This window comes from Equus caballus, chromosome 4 (assembly GCF_041296265.1).
Source record: "Equus caballus isolate H_3958 breed thoroughbred chromosome 4, TB-T2T, whole genome shotgun sequence".
NCBI classification, from domain to species: Eukaryota; Metazoa; Chordata; class Mammalia; order Perissodactyla; family Equidae; genus Equus; species Equus caballus.
Genome location: NC_091687.1, coordinates 87239342 through 87258469, shown reverse-complemented (window position 1 = coordinate 87258469; position 19128 = coordinate 87239342). Strand labels below are relative to the sequence as shown.

The window sequence follows — 19128 nt, the reverse complement described above, 5'->3', positions numbered from 1 at the left end:
CAAGAAAATGAGAATAAAGAGATGAATGCAAAGCCATCATATGCAAGATAAACCAGCCTTGAACTGTTCCTAAGAGACGAATGATTTGTTTTCTTGGAGAACTGGTTAACTTAGGTAATCTATACACTGTTATAGGATATATTAGTTTTAAAATTTCAAAACACACAAATTCGACACCAATTTTCTCACTGGATTGGTATGGAGATGAAACCTGCTTTTTATCAAGGCATTTAACAAATCAGAACTGTGTCAAGCCAGCAGTGCTGACCTCTTCCATTTAAGAGTCCTAAAGTGAAAGGTTTTAACTTAGCAACAGAAAGTACTGCTTAAGTCTTTACATTTCATTCATAACCAGTATTGTAAATGCCAGTTAATTGAAGATACAGATAGGAAGGACCCTATAAAAAGAGTTACCAACGAGCTTATAGCCTTCTGATCAAAGTCTGTGATGGAAATGCCAGCACAGATTTCCTAGAAGTTCATGTGGAGAGAAGTCTACAGTAGGGAGGGCGCTGTCAACTCCAATGGGTAAAAGCAAGAGAAATTTGATAGAATTTTAATCAAGGACTGCTGTTTACAAGGTCTGGAGACTGGAGATGCAGAAGTCAGCAAGGCAGGAACACTAGTTGGTGGTTTTTGTTTTTAAAGAAAGGGGATGTTGCAAGGTTTGCTCAATCAGAAAAATGTGTCCCTGCAGGAACTGTGAAGACGGGAGCCAAGCCAGAGCTAAGATGGGGGCAGGCTCATGCTTGCCTCGCAAACTCAACACCAGAGTCTTCTTAATCTGCAGTGTGCCTGGCAAGAAAGAGAATGCACACGAAAAGATAAGAGATCCTGCCCTTTTTTCTTCTCCCGAGATAACCCTAACCTCATTATGTATGTCCAGAATGAATCTAAATGTATTTAAATGTGCTCAGACACTAGATGGTTCAATACAATTGCTTTCCCAGTCAAGCTGAGGCATCAATTTCTTTTCTGAATATATACATCCTATCTTGAAATCACAAAATCTTAGAACTAAAGGTACCTTAAAGGAATAAAGCCCCAACTTCTGAACATAAATTCTGTGTTTGTCTGCAATGAACCACAGATTCTACCAGTTTCTACAAAACCTTAAAATATTACATTGAAAAAAGAAACGTTATTGGTAGCTTTAGGGGAATGCACACACATGATATCCTCCAGGTCTGAATGTCCAAGGAAAACAAGGCACAGACCCAGGCTTTGATCTGACTCCAAGCACTGCCAGCTCGTCTTCAGTGCCCATAACAAAAGCCCACTGGGAAAACCTCTAGAATGCTTAGGAAATTCACATTCTGCCTGTTTAAAATCAAACTGGATGTGCTATACCCACTACATAGCATAAAGCAGATGAGAGATTTTACACCACCTTAGAAAATAAGGAGGGTCCCAATAATGACTCAGTATCTTGGACATACCCCCGGAGGGTAGACAAGAGATTCTGTGAAGGAGTCAAAAGCCCCACCGTAAGTTTAGAACACTCATCAAGACAAGTAACGCAGCTGGCCAGCTGACTGAGACACCGAAAACGAGAATCGAAAATGTTGGAAAGTCAACATGGGGATGAAAAATTATGGTGGTACAGAAAAGAAACGATGTGTCAAACTCCCAAAGGAGCCCATATGATGCCCCTAAAAGGGAGGACCCAGTTCAGGAGTGTCACCAAGAAGTGTGGGTCAGTTGCACCTAAGTTCTTTTTACTAAAAAGATGGAGTGCATACCCTGGAGCTCTCAGCACCCTGGGACAAAATCAATGGCTTTTCAATGGAGCCCATGAGAGAAGCAAGCCCTGAGAGTACATGCAAAAATGCCCAAAGCTTATCTTTCCAGGACACAAGGTAAGGAGGGAGGAGGCAGCCAATGATAGACAACTGAGTGGGAAAGGAAGGCCACCTGCTGGGAATTAGGGGTTTGTTTATCCTTTAAACAAAAAAGATGTGCCTTCCTGGAGATGTGCCACGTAGCTGAGATATAACGAGGGTTTCCCCAAAGCAGGCAGGCATCCGAATGAAGGAGCGTTGAAGGGTCAGCACACTGAACAGGGCTGCTGAGGTGGTATGAGCTTGCCTCTGGCAGGCAGGTGGATAGGCTTGAAAGCAGTAGGCACACAGCAAATTGGTATTCTTCCCCCTCTTCTGTCTCACCTGGTCTCCCAACGCGTGCATAACGCCTCACTCCCTGAGCTCCCAGCAGATGATCTGAGAAAGGTTGGCAGATCATGCCCCTTGCAGAGGAAGCAACGGCCGCAGAGCCCTGAGAAAGCTCATCAACTCCTAGGCAGGCAGCTGCGCTGACCCGAGAAGTCAGTTGAGTTAACAGGCTGCCCTTTCCCCAAAGCTTACAATGTTTCTCTAAAAGGATTAATGGCCAAGCAGTGCTCTGGAAAGCAAAGTCAATGGAAGAGCACTGTGCCCCACTGCCGATATCACTAGTGATAACCCGAGAGAAAAACAGGTACCCAGGGGTCAGGCACAAGGAAATCTGTTGGAATCAACACCTTTGTGGGGAAGGACTACAGGAAATGCTGGCCCTGCTGTGTTCCCTTCATCCACTTATTATTTACCCAGAGTTCCAGGATGACTGAGTGCTATGAATGCAGCAGATGTTATTAATGTGGCCTTTGCTAAAGCATTCGATACAGTACCTCAAGAAATTCTACTTGGGAAACGAATTCAAATTGGCTTGGTTCAGTACACAATCACTGAAGATTAAAAAGGGGCTGAAGGATGATAAACAAAAGACAGTTAAGTGACAGTCCATGCAGTGAGAGCCTTGGGGTCAACACCAAGGCCATTCTTGTTTAGGGTTCTATTCAGGGCCCGGGAAAGGGGTGAGACAACTCGCTAATGAGATCTGCAGAGGACGCTAAGCTGGGAGGTGGAGGAACTGCGTCGACAGGGGCATAAAATTACAAGGCGGAGTTCAACGGGAAAACACAGCCAATCTATCTAGGGAAAACAGCCCTAAATTCAGATAGTATTCAACAGACAGGAGGACAAGGGGCAGAAGCAGCATGTACAAAGAGCTCTGACAGGCTGGAATGTGACAGAATCAAGTAAGAATGCTAAGGGAACACGAGGAGTGTATGGGGGAATGGAGTGCTTCAAACCGAAGGGAAACTAAAATAAAGCAGTGTGTCAGAAAATAGGAGGTCTTGAAGTGACGTCAACCTTATCATTAAAAAAAAAAAACGTACATCCTGCACTGAAAATATTTTTTTAATGGCTACAAAACCACCATTCCTATCTGACAGGTGGTCCCAGTACTTCTCGGACCTTAATTCACCTCGCTGAGTATCACCATCTAGAAGATGGCCCTGGGGCCACCACCCTGGGGCTCAGTGACAATACTGCTCCAAAGGAAGACTCACTCACTCACAGTTCATGCTGGCCATTTCTCCTAATCCTTTATGAGGCCTCTACTGTCTTACGGCAGAGCCTCAGAGGCTTGAGGAAGTAGTTAATTTCTCTCCATTTACTCAACCTGCAACAGTGCACTGACCCCGAAGCCAGTTTTTCCACCATCAGCCTGAAAACAATGGCTCAACACAATTATCTCTAGGCCGCTCACTGCTTTCGCAGGCAAGCATCTTGTTACATTACTTCAGCTCAAAATGATCACTAGACTAAAGACGCTGTTTTTTCCTCAAAACCTGAAATTTAAAAAATTTCACTATCTATGCATATTCACTAAATGTTACAGTACAACACAGCTACTTCCAATAGCGTAATAAGTGAGTTTGCTGTGGCCTGGCTGTCCAAAGCAGCTACGCAAATTACTTTCATGCTTACCTGCCTGTCAGAATGAAATATTCAGGAGTGGCAGAGTGAACCCAGGGCGGAAAATCCGGGTCTAGATCCCACTGTATTGCTAAGTGCTCCTGCTACTCTGGAAATGCTTAACCTATTCTTCAAGTCACCACCAGATAAGGCTGAGCACACCCAACAGGGAGCCACCCCCCAAATCCCACTAAAGTAAGTCTAATCGTTGTCCATTTCCTACAGTAGCTAGATCATCAGATAGCATTTAGAGATGTGAAGCCACATCTCTTTCAGCCCAGCTGGCTTAGTGATAATAAAGGCAGGGAGAGAAGAATGAGGAAGCGAGGAAGGATTAAGAGAAATACCGATTATGGACTCTATATCATCTTATCTTATACTGGTCAATAACGAGCCTTAAATAACCAAAGATGCTGGTGTTTTCACTGAACTCTCTGTGCTCAAGAATCGGATCCTATACAGGGCCTAATGGGAAAAGCCCACAAGAAAGAATCCAAAAACTCACAGCAGCCTGACAGACTGATTTCTTAGCTGACATTCTGTGTGACAGTCTATAGACGCTCTATCCATCAGGATGTGACATGGCGTTAGAGCTAAAGGTCACACATCAGGGGAACATTCTGGGCCAAAGAGGAAGAGAAGTGATCGCGACAACAGAGTCTGAAGCATAGATAATATGTGCCCAAACTATTCCTCCTCTAATGCAGAGGATAACCGGGTAATTACCAAACTTCTAGAACTTAAAAGATCCCAGGTCACAGAAAAATGGCTGAGTGAGGCAAGCACTTGCAACCACTTTGAAGTAAGGGATATATTCTGGTGAGTCCAAGCAGTCGGTTGAGCTGTCCGGGTCAGCTGAGCAATAGCAGCTCAGTTCTTGCTCTGTTTCCTGGGAAGTCTGGGAATCACTCAACTATCAGCACCACCCAGTGACAGAAGTCTCTGTGAGTAAGAGCCTTGAAGAATGTCACTGGTAAGAAATACTGCTGAGCCGTATGCATGTCCTTGGGGCAACCAGCCACAGGGATGAAGGACAAAAGTAAAATGTCACAGGGCTTCTCAAATGCTCTCCTGCCAGCTGTCAGAAGTGTGAAACCAAAACTCATTTCCTAATAAATGTTTTCCTTTCCTTTGTGCATGACAAAAGGTCTAGAGGTGATAAAAGGGAGGGGCGGGGGAGCACAGGCCTCTGCAGGTAAGAACCTGAGGCAAATGTCCCGCTGCATAAGTGGGGCTTCACTGCTAGTCCCAGGAAATGACAGCAGGGTAATCGCAAAAATATCTTACATAGTACTTTCTCATCTATGATTCATTTTACATCTACATAGGAAGACCATGTCTTAACAAATGCCTATTTTGCAGGTTTAAAAAAATTGAGGTCCAAGTATACTTAATCAAGGTTAGGTAGCATGTTCAGAGTGAGCCTTCTCTTTTGATGGGGGAAAAACTGGAATAAGAAAAGGATACAAGCTTTCTCAGCGTATTGTTTTCCATCACATTTGCTCAGAGATAGGCAGGATAGTGGGAAAGAAAAAAGGGGCTGTGCGTCCCTGTGTGTCCATTTTAATAATTATTCAACTCACCTGGCCTCCGCAGCAAGCAGCTCATCGTAGTGAGAGGATCGCTGATCGTCATCCTGCCGATATCTGATCACCGTGGCTAGACCTTTGCTGACAAGAGCCTCTGCAATGTTTCTGCAACAGAAAAGATAGGTCAGTGAGCACTAGAGGTGCATATGGGGCTCAGTCAACAGAAATAATAACAGTTAGCACCTGGAGGTCTTAACGCATCCTGGCAGGGGGAGGAAGAAGCCAAGGACTTTAAGACCAATGAGTTGCTAAGCTAGAAATCCAAATCAAAGGTGGAATAACGAAGTCCCTTAGCTCAGCATTTTTCCTGTTAGTACAGTCAGATGCTATATCAATCCACACACAAAAACTAGCAAAAATATCTGTACAAAGCCCACATTAGGCAGGGCTATTTACAGAATATCACAAACAAGCCACTATCCTCAAGAAAGTCTGCTTTGAAGTACCAGGCACATAGATAAAAAAACAAAACACACAAAAGCATGACCTAAATTTCTCAAAATCTTCTTTCTAGCCTATACTGTAACTACAAAATGTCTTGTTCCAGTTTGGCAATGTTAGTAATGTTGGTTTAACACAACACTCAAAGAGCTTCTCTTCTCCTCAGAACTCCCAACAGTGGGTCACCCCCTCAAAGGGGGCTTGTAGAAAGCTAGGCTATGAAAGAGGTGCGGGAGGGTGGGAGAGAGGTACTGGGGTGGAATGGAAGTTCTCTATAAAAAATGGCACTAGATGGGGCAACAAATAAAGTAAAAAGTACAAAATCTGAGAAGACCAGTTTTGGAGCAACACTCCAAATAGTCCTGTTAGGGCAAGAGAATATTCAGATTAGAATTCTGCTTAAAGCAATTCTCAAATGCACTGAATCTTCTCTTCTTCACCAGAACAAGAAAGAGGTGCCAGTGTAAGTGGCCTGCATCTACTAACTAGAGAAGAGCACACTGGAAATGACTCTCAGACAATTAATGAAGCCTATTTTTGCATGGGTCTTCCCCAATCTGGAAAGGGACCTTCGATATGAAGCAATCAAACTGCAAAAACAAATTTTCAAAAATTACCTGTAGCAAGTACTAGAATATAAGAGGCATGACATTATTGGGAGAGAGCGGTGGTTATGTCTTTCTTTGGTCTGTCATAATTACACCAAAGGCTCCACTCAAACCATCTGGTTAGCTGCCCTTTAGGGAGGAGGTATGGTAAGCAACAGGCTACTGTGCCATATGCTATGGTTCAGTGTTTGGAAATGTAGTTAACTCTGAACACACTAGCATTCTCAGAACCTCAGATGTGGAGATGCTGGGAGCCGGACTAACAAGTCTAATGTGCATGTTTAAGCCACTTAAGGGTTCTCTTCATCAAAACCCAGAGATTTATTTTTTTAAAAGAAGAAGAAAAAAATATGTGCGGGTAAAGAAAGGAGAAAAAGATGCTGTGGCTGATTCTCATTATGTGCCCCTCTGCTGCCTGTTTATCTACTGCCAGCATGATATTAATATCTCCAAACTGCCACGGAATTAGCACTTCTCAAAATCCACTCCCACAAAGAGGCTGCTTTGCTGGCCACCTTGTCTCCTGAGTCACCACATAAGCGTGCTGGCAAATGCTGTGATTATCACAGAGCTGGGTTTGGCAGCATGGAGAATGCCAACAGCCCAAATCAGCAGCTGTGGATGTTGATATACGGTGAGATTTCAACTAAAGGTGTCAACCAAGAAGCCCCAAAAGAGCAGGAGGGAGGCTCCACCCACCAAGGAGCCAGAGAGAAGACTAGGGGGGGACAACGCTACTTGTGACAGGTTGAGATGTCTTAGTGATTTGAAATGCCAGAAGAACAAAGACATATTTGTTATTGCATTTTGAATTACTGCACACTGACATTTTACAGTCAATACATGGGGTTTGGAGGAGAAAGTTGGAATGACAGAGCAGGCAAGGAAAAATTCACACAAATAAGCTTCCATATGAAAAGTCAGAGAATTTCAAGCAAAATAGCACCAATGTTTGATGATCCACCCCTGTTAATGCTGCTCAAATCAACTCACAGAATTGGGAGTACCTGCAAGGCCAGCAGAGGGCCAAGGGCACAATCCTTCCCCATCCTACATGCTTCTTGCCCTCCATATCCTCTCAGCAAATGTCTACAGACCAGTTAAGGACTTGAGTCCCAGCTCCGCAACCTGCTCACTACCTTTCTCTCCCTTCCCTAACGCTTAGAGTATAAGCCATGTTATGTTCTCTTTGCTTCTTATCCCTAATTACAGATTTCTCCTGGAGGAAGACTTGTGGTGCTGGTGCTTGGCAGTAAGGAGAGTAAAAGCACACGAAATAATAACAACCATCACTATTGGGCATTTACTACAAGCCAGGCATGTAAGAATAACATTACCTGCAGTGTCTTCTTGGTGAATGCTCCCCATGATAACTCATCACACCACATTACAATTAATTCATTGTCTATCTTCCCTTCCAAAGTAGGAGGTCTGAGAGGGTGAGGGCTGCATCTTCCTTGCTCTGGACTCGAGTGTCTAGCACAATACTTTGCATAAAGTAGACAATAAGTATTTTTTGAATGAAATTATTTAGCTCATTTAGGATAAAAAAATTTTTACATGTAGTAAAATTACAGCACATTCTTTGAATTTAGTTTTATGACATCCTGAAAAATTTGAGATACTCTTTGAAGTGTAAGAAAAACACCTAATCATTTTGGAAATATAGCACTGGAACGTTATTTATTATCCTAAGTATATATTAGCCAAGCTTGCCCAGCATAGAATTAGGGACAAAAGCTTTCCACACGCCTTACTAGCTTTTTTCTTTCTCCCCATTATCTAAGACTTGAATTTAAAGAGAATGAAAGCGAGAGAGAAAATGGAATTAGCCTAGATCCATGTACTTGACTCTCTCATTCATTTCTTTTGGCTGCTAATGAAAGGTCAGGAGATATTCCCCCTGGCCAAAGACGGCTCAGAACCCAACCCTGGTGTATTGATCAGTTGCCCAGTAAGAAAAGAGAACATTAAATTCTGTGCCATGACATTATGCTGCTTTAGACAAATTTCTAAGTTCTGCTTTCTTGAGTGTATCAGTAATACTACTCCAATTACACATGTCTGGCTCAAATGGGTAATTCACAATCAGCATACAAAAAGAGACCTAACAGCCTTGGAAGTCTAACAGCAAGTCATCTCTCTATCAGCTAGAAACACAAAGAGAATTAGTGCTGGGATTGAAACGCTTCTCCAGACTAAAAAAGAAATCTAGGTTCTTTTAAAAGTGAACACTTTCCATTAGGCATGATCAGTGTTGCTGATACAAACACAAGCAACATAAGTGTCATATATAGGCTTTCTCACAAGATCTCCATGCAGTTGACATTTTCCCCACCCATTTCCACAGCAAGCAGGTTGCTAAAAGCTCATATTTTCTCATTATAAGACATCTGTGAAACCATGAGGTACTCTATTCTGCCAATGCAGAGAAAAGGTATTTTATGCCCATACACGAGAATAGGACTCATAGAGTAGATTTTGGGGCCAGCCCGGTGGCGCAGCAGTAAAGTGCACATGTTCTGCTTTGGCAGCCCAGGGTTCACCGGTTTGGATCCCCGGTGCGGACATGGCACTGCCTGGCAAGCCATGCTGTGGCAGGCGTCTCACATATAGAGTAGAGGAGGATGGGCACGGATATTAGCTCAGGGCTAGTCTTCCTCAGCAAAAAGAGGAGGATTGGCAGCAGATGCTAGTTTGGAGCTAATCTTCCTCAAAAAAAAAAAAAAAAGTAGATTTCAATTATGGTAGGCTATATTTGTCTGATCACATTTTCGCCTGCCTTTTCCCATCCCCAACCCCTCCAGCATCCCAAGATTGGAAGGAACCAACAATACAATGATAGGTCAGATAACTGTCCACAATTACCTAGATTACTTAACAGTGTATGTGTAATTTTGAAACAAACTCACAGAAAAGTTGCACATGCTGAAACAAAGAATATGCCATCCTTCTTTGATCCATTTGAGTAAGTAACTGACCTGTTATACCATCACCCCCAAAACCTTCAGTGTGCATTTCCTACAAACTAGGATACTTTCCTATATAATAAAAAAATAATGAATAGACCAAGATATCAATATGGACACATTACTACCATCTAATCCACAAACCTTACTCAAATTTTGCCAATTGTTCCAACAGGGCACTTAGGGGTGAAAAGATCCAGTTCAGAATCAGGTGTTGCATTTAGTTGTCATGTCTCCTTAGTCTGGAACAGTTCCTCAGTCTTAGACTACCATGACACTTTTCAAGAGTATAGGCCAGTTATTTTGGTTTGTCTGATACTTCTTCATGATCAGATGCAGATGATCTTTGGCAGGAATATCACAGAAGAGATGCTGCATTGTTCCCCTGGCCTCCTTTGAAATGATGTATAATTTACTAATGATGTTCATTTTGATCCTTTGATTAGGGTAATGTCTACCAGCCTTCTCCACTGTAAAGCTATTCTTTTACTCTTTATAATTAACTCGTATTTTTTGAAAAGACACTCAGAACTCTAATTTTCATCCCTCATTAAACTCCCATCTTATTCATTTATTTACTTGTATCAGTAAAATGTCACAAAATATCATTTTATTTAAAGAGTCATGGGGCTGGCCCTGTGGCCGAGTGGTTAAGTTCACGCGCTCCGCTTCGGCGGCCCAGGGTTTTGCTAGTTCGGATCCTGGGCGTGGACATGGCACCGCTCGTCAAGCCATGCTGAGGCAGCATCCTACATGCCACAACTAGAAGGACCCACAACTACAAATACACAACTATGTACTGGGGGTCTTTGGAGAGAAAAAGGAAGAATAAAATCTTAATAAATAAATAAATAAATAAATAAAGAGTCATAATCCACTACTATCATAATTTATTCTGATGCTGAAATTGTTCACAATTTAGCCAGTGTGAGCCACGTCAAGCAGGCTTGAGTCCTATGGACACGTCCCCAAACATTCTTTGATAACTCTTTTGCTTTCTGGTATAACATGTTCCAGGCTTATCTTGTACTATTTTCTGCAGCTCTGAAATTAGCCATTTATCTAAGTGGCCCACATTAACATCTTTATTTGTATACATTTCTAAATCTATAACTATTGAAAACCATGTGTGCCAGTCACGAAAATGTGTCTCTGGGATCTATGAACAGGAAACATAATTGACTGACAGTCCCAGCTGCTATGCTCTGAAATCCATCACTATTTCAGCCAAGGCTATGCTTCCCACCAGCTGCTCCTAGCCAGGGACAGAGTGCCAAAGAGATACTAAGGCAGGCCTATTGCTGAGAGATGTGGGACTCCTCTGATGGGCAACTTTGGCTTGAGGACTTCTGACCAGCTTTATGGAAACTCTCTCAGAACTGCCACCCACAGCTTAGACTTTTCCAAATTCAACCTTGCCTCCCTTCTCCACAGACGTTAGCCCTGCATTACAGTCTGATGGCACTCCCACCCTCCTCCAGCTCCCTTCTCATTTTTCCTCAGAAGAGTTTTCCCCTATTAACCTCTTGCAAGTCTAATTCTGGCTTGGCATCAGCTTTTTAGAGAACCTGAATCAACATACCATGAGTTCACAAAGATATCTACAATTGCACTCCAACAATACAGGGTTCACTTTAGTTTTCTTCATTTCCGTATTTGTACCTCCCTTCTCTGACAGTGGGAAACCCAGCTTCCATTATTGAATACTTAAATTTATATGGACAACCTTCTCTATACATACATACAGAGTCTCACTCACATATTCTGTGACTTCCATGATTTGGTCCTAATAGTAGAGCTAATTTAAAGGGAATACATTACTTGATAAAATAGAACAAATGGATAAGTATTTCAAAACAATGGGCATAGGGACTAATACCTTAACACACACACAAACACACATGCACCTCTTCATTTTCCATCTCACTAAGATTAACAGATAACTCTCAATGACTCCAGCTCATAGATCTCTATCTACATTTTGGGCTGGCCCTGTGGCTGAGTGGTTAAAGTTCCACTCTCTCCACTTTGGTGGCCTGGGATTGCAGGTTCAGATCCTGGGTGCAGACCTACTTCACTCATCGACGGTCATGCCATGGCGGTGACCCACAGACAAAGCAGAAGACTGGCATGATGTTAGCTCAGGGCAAATCTTCCTCACCAAAACAAAACAAAACCCATTTACATTTTGTCAGTCACTGAGGTATTCGTGGAGATTACAAAAACAGAATATTTTCCTTAAGGCAAACATACACGTGGGCACATACTCAGAATAAAGAAAGCCCATAAAGAAATGCCTCTACACTATATTTTAGTCAAGGCTAAAGACCTGAAAGATAGTTAACAGCTCAATTCATTCATAACAGCTACATCATTTATAGTAGAGGTACATGTCTCACACGTATGCACGCATGACACACATACACACATTCCCCATACAATTTCTTTACAAAACTTCAATGCTCTATGGTCAAATTTCATAAACAGCACAAAATGCAGCCCCTGGCAATTTACTGTGAGAGAACATGGATCCAACAGGGCATGAGCATGAAGCCTGGGCCACGACCCTCAAAGACTCCACTGTCTCATGCTGGAAAACTGCCTCCACTCTCTTTTCAAATTGGCTGTACCGTGGCCACAAGGACAGGCTTTCTCACAAGTGCTGGGATGGAGATCCCCAGCTGACAGGGTTCCAATATTGATTTCTAACATACCAGATGGCTCGTCTATCTCACTTCTCCTCAGCTATACAGGGATGTTCTACTGTGGGGGTGAACCACAGGGAAGCCACAGGTGCTGACATCTTTCTTTGCAAATAAGTTGAGACAAGGAAGGAGGGAGAGGTCACCACAGGATCTCATAAGGAGGTTAGAAAGCAAGGAAGACTGGAAAACTATTTTCTTCCGAATATTATGTCCACTTTTCCTCATATATGTGGAAAATGTAGGCTTTCTACTCTAAAAGATAGTGAACAAGTGGGGAACATGATTAATAGCTAACAGGCCTGAAAACCAGGCTCCCTTCATATCTTTTCTATAAGTTCACTCTAATGTCCATGTTCTTTGAGGCAGGAACCTGACAATTTCGGGCTTGAGACAGACTTGGCTTTTACAGGCTGACAAAATAAGGCTGCAAAGGGCGAGAGTGAAATTCTAGATAAGAGGGATCTACAGACAGTGGGAATGACCAAGTATCTTTTATTAAGTTACTGTTTTCCAACCAGGCCTCAAACTAAGTCCTAGAGAGCAAAAGGTAGCTTCCAAAAGCTACCATGATGACGTCTCAGGGGTCACGCTTTGCCGCTCCCACCGAGTGTCTTTTATCCTCCAATATCCAGTGACTGAACTCCCATGAATCTGGAACAATGATTCCTCTCCATTTTCTTCTTAAAATATATCCAGGAGGCACCTCCCACATAACCAAGCAGCATATGTAGACAGGAGATTCTGTTTTAGAAGCATCAATAATTAGAAACATCTGAGGTGGCACAACATCCTTTGTAGATTTATCATATCTCTCCTCTACCACCTTCCCTATTTTTTCATTCCTCTCTTGAACCAATGTAATTCTAAAAATAAAATTGCTTTTGATCCTTTTACTTTTAAGGGCTCCTTTTTCCTTTTAACAAGTCCCGTTGCCAGGATAGCCACCAAAGGATCTGAGCAGTGGACAGGGACTTTCCCAGAACTCATGACACAGATGGAAAACGAAGAGGAAGATTCAAATGCCTCGATGCAGCCAGGCTTTCGAAACTAGTGGGAAAAACAATGATTATCAAGGGCCGTATTAAGGCATGTAGAGTCTTAGGGCAGGACAGCCTCACTCGAGACTCTGAGAGCCAAAGGCAACTGCTTTCGTCAACTCACCAACCCAGCTGTGGTTATATGGAAGGTAAGGCATAGCATGACCCACAGAGAAGCATGACCCCAGAAAGCCAGACTCAAGATCGGGCAAGTATGGAATGGGACTAATCTGAACAGCCTTAGAAGCAAACCAAGCAGAAAAGGACTCTTCTGAGCAAAGCTCTCCAGCAAGTTTTAGTTTATATTTAACAAGCATTCAGAATATGTGCGGGTTCTAAACACAACTGTTCTGTCAATGAGAGCATTTTCTAGAGATTGGAGTCGAGATATGAAAATCAAGAACTCTTGGGAACAAGGACCGTCTTCTCATTGTACTTTAATGAATACTAATCATTCTTTCTCATGGGGAGGGGGCTATAGAAAGAAAACAATGAAGAATGATATGAACTTAGTCCAATTTTAAGAACCCAAAACGATGCATGATTAAAATGAAACCAAAGGACACCTGTAAACAAGACTGGCAGAAATGAAGAAAAGAAAGAAAGGAGATGAAGGAGGGAGGGCAGAAGGGAAAAAGAGAGGGAAGAGGGAGGGGAAAGGGAAAAGAAAAAGAAAAAAAAGCATTCCATGAAGAGTACTGCTTTGTAGACAGATAATTCCTTGAGTCCCCACAGCACATCCATCCCACTTCATTATTAATAATAGGCTTACTTCTGAGCACCAATAAAAGCCCCTCTAGCTTCAGAGGTCATGTCCCACTGAGCACCAACAGCAGCCTTCACTTTGGAAAGAAAAGAAATAAAACCAAAGATATCTAGGGGCCAGGATTTTAAAAGTGGGTGATGAAGAGATGTCACTTCATATTCAATTCGCCAACAATAAAGAGTAGAGAATTAAGCTATCTCTGGGTCATATCATACCCATTACCTTATTTTCTGGTGGTCTAGTGGTTAAGATTCGGCACTTTCATTACTGTGATGCTGAAAGCTGTGCCACTGGTATTTCAAATATCACCAGGGTGGTGGACAGGTTTCAGCGGAGCATCCAGACTAGGAAGAAGGACCTGGCCACCCACTTCTAAGACAGTGGCTATGAAAACCCTGCAAACAGCAGTGGAGGATTGTCTGATACACCACTGGAAGGTGAGAGGATGGCGCAAAAAGACTGTAGGCTCTGCTCTGCTGCAGGCAGGACGGCTAGGAGTTGGAATCGACTCCACAGCACTAACAACAAAAACCTTATTGTCACTCATTCCTACACAAGGGCACACCTATCCTTGATCTCCTGAAAGAACTAACAGGAAAATAAGATGAAAGCAGTAGAATTAAACACCTAATTTACTTCATAACACTGGTTAGTGGAGAAAATAGTGTTGAAAATACGGGTTAAAGTGATTTAGAAAACAAGGGGGAAGAAGCATAACATCAAATAGTTGTGTTTACTAAACAGATGATTTTATTCTGCCTCCAGGATTTCTGCAGTACTGTCATCTTATTGCCACCTCTTATTTGATAGTTTCATTTATTCAGGAATATCATTGTTCCGGCTTTATAAGGCAAGGAAAACTCTGGTATTATACTCCACTGGCCAGCTCCTCTCTGAGTCTCACCGCACTTCTAAGTCAGCAAAGTATCTGAGGAAGTCAGGACAAAGATGAACCTTGGCTGAACGATGAGGGGCATGTTAAAATATAAGTAGCAGTAAAACAACGCCCATCTTCAAATATCTAATTTTCCCCGATCTCCAAATGAGACAGAAAAAAAAACAACAGTCAAGAAAAAAATGTCTGTTTCGTAGAGGGAAAATGCAAGGACTTATCTGACTTTTGTTTATACTATAGGACAAAACACAGGGAATGTACTCAAAGCGACATTCCCTCTATTAGACAAACACGGTTCTTTCCCAGAAGGAGACAGACACATCTTTCAAAAACAATTAAGATAATCAATTAACTACTGGATCTAGCTTGAAGAAAGTAAAGTGTCTAACAAATATGCGCTTCCAATCCAGCCAAACTGGTCCACTCATTGCTAAATATGCCAGGCATTTACATTTCCAACTATTTGCAGGACATGTGAATTTGTATGATTCATCATCACGTAAAAGTCAGCATTTCAAAAATAAAACTCACTTCTCTAGATTAAGCCTTTCTGAAACTTACCAAATCAGCTCATTCTCCTAACATCTTTTACTGTAGGACCATCCGACTCCCAGTCACCTCAGCTTGGTATCTCTCATTTCCACATAAAATTAGGTGTCAAAACTTCGAACTCAAACTTCCAATGTTTCTCTCCTGAATGTTTTTCCTATTCTTTCTCTCTGCCCCAGTTGTGGCACCCACACCTCTCACCTGGACCGTGTACTACAGCCTCCCCTACCTGGTCTCCTTGCAATGCTGACCGATCCCAAACACTGTCAGTTTAATCCTCTTAAAGCAGAGGTTGGGCAAGTGATCCTCACTCTCAAATCCACCACGATGACAGAAACCTTGTTTGAAATTTTCCAATATGGAGACAGCATTAAATTATCACATATGAAACAAGGGTGATGGAGGGGGAGAAGAGAAGGAGGGGGAGATGAAGGTCAGTAAAGGGTATGCAGAGAGAGAGGGAGAGAGAGGAGGAGAGGCTTAGGGGAAAGTAGCGGAAGACTAACATTTCTTAAGCACTATTCTAAATGCTTTATTAATCCATTTAATGGTCACAAAATCCCAGTGAGGAAGGAAGTGTTATCATCTCTATTTCTATAGATGAGAAACTTCAGGCACAGAAAGGTTTCAAAGCTTGTAACTGACACAGCTAAAGCCAACAAGACTACAGATAGAGACTTGGCATTTCAGCGATGAAAAGGATCTTGCTAATCATCTTACCCAAGCCCTATACCATGAACATCTAAAGACAGAATTATTTCTCTGATTTTCACTCAAAAGATAACTTCAGATTTAATGAACATCTACTAGGTGTCTAACTATAGGACAGGCATTTTAACACACATTAACCCAATCCTTCTAGCAATACAGAGGTAGTAAGTATATATTTCTCTCAAAAAAGAGTAGACAGTTTCACACTTGCTCCCAGTAATCCTGTTACTAAGTGGCAGAGCCACAATTAGAAGCCAGATTTTTTTTTTATTCCAAATCTAGTTTTTTGACTAAACAGTGCTACAAATTACAGGGTAACAGACTAAAAGACATTCTACAATGGAGCCCTCACATGCCTCTCTAACCCTATTCCAATAAAAGCCCTTCAATCTTATGCTTTAGTCCAACCAGTCAACACAGCAGCCAACCAAACCCTGCATTCTCCCTGTCTCTAGGCCTGTGGCCGCACCACTTACTGGTACTTATCTTTTACTGTTGTATATTATTACCTTTCTTTGTGTACATCTCTCATCTTCCTAACTAGATTATATTCCCTACTGGTCCAAAAACAGCCAAACACTTAGTAGTCACTCAATAAATATTTATTGGCTAGCTGATAGATTTCACTCTCTGAGTTCCCAGGGGCTCTGTGGGCTGTTAGACGAAAACAAAGTAATAACTGACTGAGTCACAGAATTTTTGAGCAAAAAGACTCCATAGAGATAAACCGATCCAAAAACCCCCACATGCAGATGAAGACAGACCCAGAGAGAAACCGAAAAACTTTAAATGAGTTGTCTAAAGAAACAGAGTGACTCCATCACAACAGGCAACTAACAGCCTTCTGATTCTCAGCCTATTTCCCTTTATTACACTGATGTCCTATTAAAATTCTCTAAAGCAGGAATAAATATATTGTGCACATGAATTATCCAAGATGTCCTTAATACATTAAAAATTTATCAGCACATTAAAAATAATCTATCCAAATCATATTATAAACTTGAACACTCTAATACTAATAATGTTAGCTAAAATATACATATTAAACATTTAATTATTATAATTTGCTTGCCTTCTGGGGATTCAGAGGATGCTTTTCTTGGGAAGGGGGAGAGAAGACTCAAAGATGTCTGATGACTTCTTTTCCTCTCAATGTATATACCAACACAAGGTAGAATTGCTCATTGTAGACATACATATGTTATCTTTGTCCCTTATTCTCTCAGCTCCTCTTTCCTTTGAGAAATTAACATTTTACAAAAGAGCAGTGCGAGGAGGGTGGCTGGAGGTATGAAGTGAAAACACACTTAAACTTCTCCCTGTCAGAATGGTGGAGTGAATGCACTGAGTTTGTATAGTCACTTGGGGTTCTTTTCCCCATCATCCCCACTTCTGAATCAAGACACTGACCTTGGAGAGGTCTTGGTACTCGACTGTAGTCAATCTATACTTTTGAGCATTATACGGTCTTTACATGTGTGTTTGAAAGCCAAATATTCACATGTTAAACAGTGGACGTAAGAGACAATTGCCCCCCCCCCCCTTTCTGCATAAGTAATAGCCTACTGTTGTAGCCTTATACCACGGAAAATGAAAATCAATCAGACGCCCACCCTTGCCCCTTTCCCTGCAGCCAGTGCACAGACACACTGACAGCGGCTCTGCCAATTAAATGTTCCTGCCTCGGGAGTGCTGCAAAGGAGAGAAAGCAGTCGGAATTCATTTATGATGGTGCCTTGCCGCTGGGGCAGCTCCCCACACAGGTGGTGATGGTGTCCTAGCCAAACTGCGCTTAGGGAAAGACAATTATTCTGCTTCCTGCTTCTTGGCGCTTTAGAGCCGCCTTGATCCCCATCTATTTCCCAAGTCTGATACTCTGGGGCCTTAGCTCACTTCTCTCAGCTCCTCATACCTTCCCAGTCTAGCTTCCTCGTCTTTAGGAGAGAGCTGTTGCTGTTCCTTGCAAGCGAAAGCATCTTAATGGATTTAACTGACTCTTAGATCATGAGATTGCATTCCCAAGAGTTAAAAAGAAAAAAGAGGGCCTGGAGGCACAGCTGTTAAGTTGGCACGTTCTGCTTCTCAGTAGCCCGGGGTTCGCCGGTTCGGATCCCAGGGGCGGACATGGCACCGCCTGGCAAAAGCCATGCTGTAGTAGGCATCCACATATAAAGTAGAGGAAGATGGGCATGGATGTTAGTTCAGGGCCAGTCTTCCTCAGTGAAAAGAGGAGGACTGGCAGTAGTTAGCTCAGGGCTAATCTTCCTCAAAAAAAGAAAAAAAAAAAAGACCCTACGCATGGGTCACACTTACCTCTAAAGACAGGAAACCCAGGGAACCCAGGCTTGGAGTGAAAGGTAGGTGCCAGAGTAAGGCTTCCAGAAGTCTGGCCATACAGGCTGTTCTCTTCCCAGAGCCCCACTATATCACCCAAATCCCACCCACTTCACAGGGTCCAGGCGAGGCAGCTGGGCAGCACTCATCTTTAACCTTTGGTTTAGGTACTTAGAGTAGAGCAAGGGGAACGACCCTATCTTACCCTGTCACCTCACCACTAGCTGAGTGAGGAATTACTGGTGTGCTCTCTTCCTAAACACTTGATGCCCAGTGAGGTTCTACAACCAGCCTGTTACCCAGCAGTTCCTGCCACCACACTAAAGAAAAGCAGAAGATGAGCGGTGAAATAAGGATGGCTTTGACAATATTGCCATTGGCTGAAGAATAAAAGCCAGTTTAGGAATATCTAGGAACCTATTAAAGTGTGGAATACATGAAAGGTGAATACCTTAAAGTCAAGAAACCATGTATCTGTGTTTTTACAAAGATACCACTATATTCAGGTGTAGGACATATAAGACACTTATAAGAATGCATGAACAGGGCCAGCCCAGTGGCGCAGAGGTTAAGTTCGCACATTCCACTTCAGCAGCCTGAGGTTTGCCGTTAGGAACACGGGTGTGGACATGGAACCACTTGGCAAGCCATGCTGTGGCAGGCGTCATACATATCAAGTAGAGGAAGATGGGCATGGACATTAGCTCAGGGCCAGTCTTCC

The 19128-nt window shown here is 42.6% G+C and overlaps 1 protein-coding gene across 1 annotated transcript in view; it reads right to left on the bottom strand.

The window, feature by feature from the left end:
- Window positions 1-19128, bottom strand: part of SND1 (staphylococcal nuclease and tudor domain containing 1) — a 408513-nt gene that overhangs the window by 182999 nt on the left and 206386 nt on the right. Inside the window, exon 13 of the mRNA XM_001502591.6 lies at window positions 5384-5494. Coding sequence (XP_001502641.2) covers window positions 5384-5494 — 111 coding nt within the window. The remainder of the gene's footprint in view (window positions 1-5383; window positions 5495-19128) is intronic.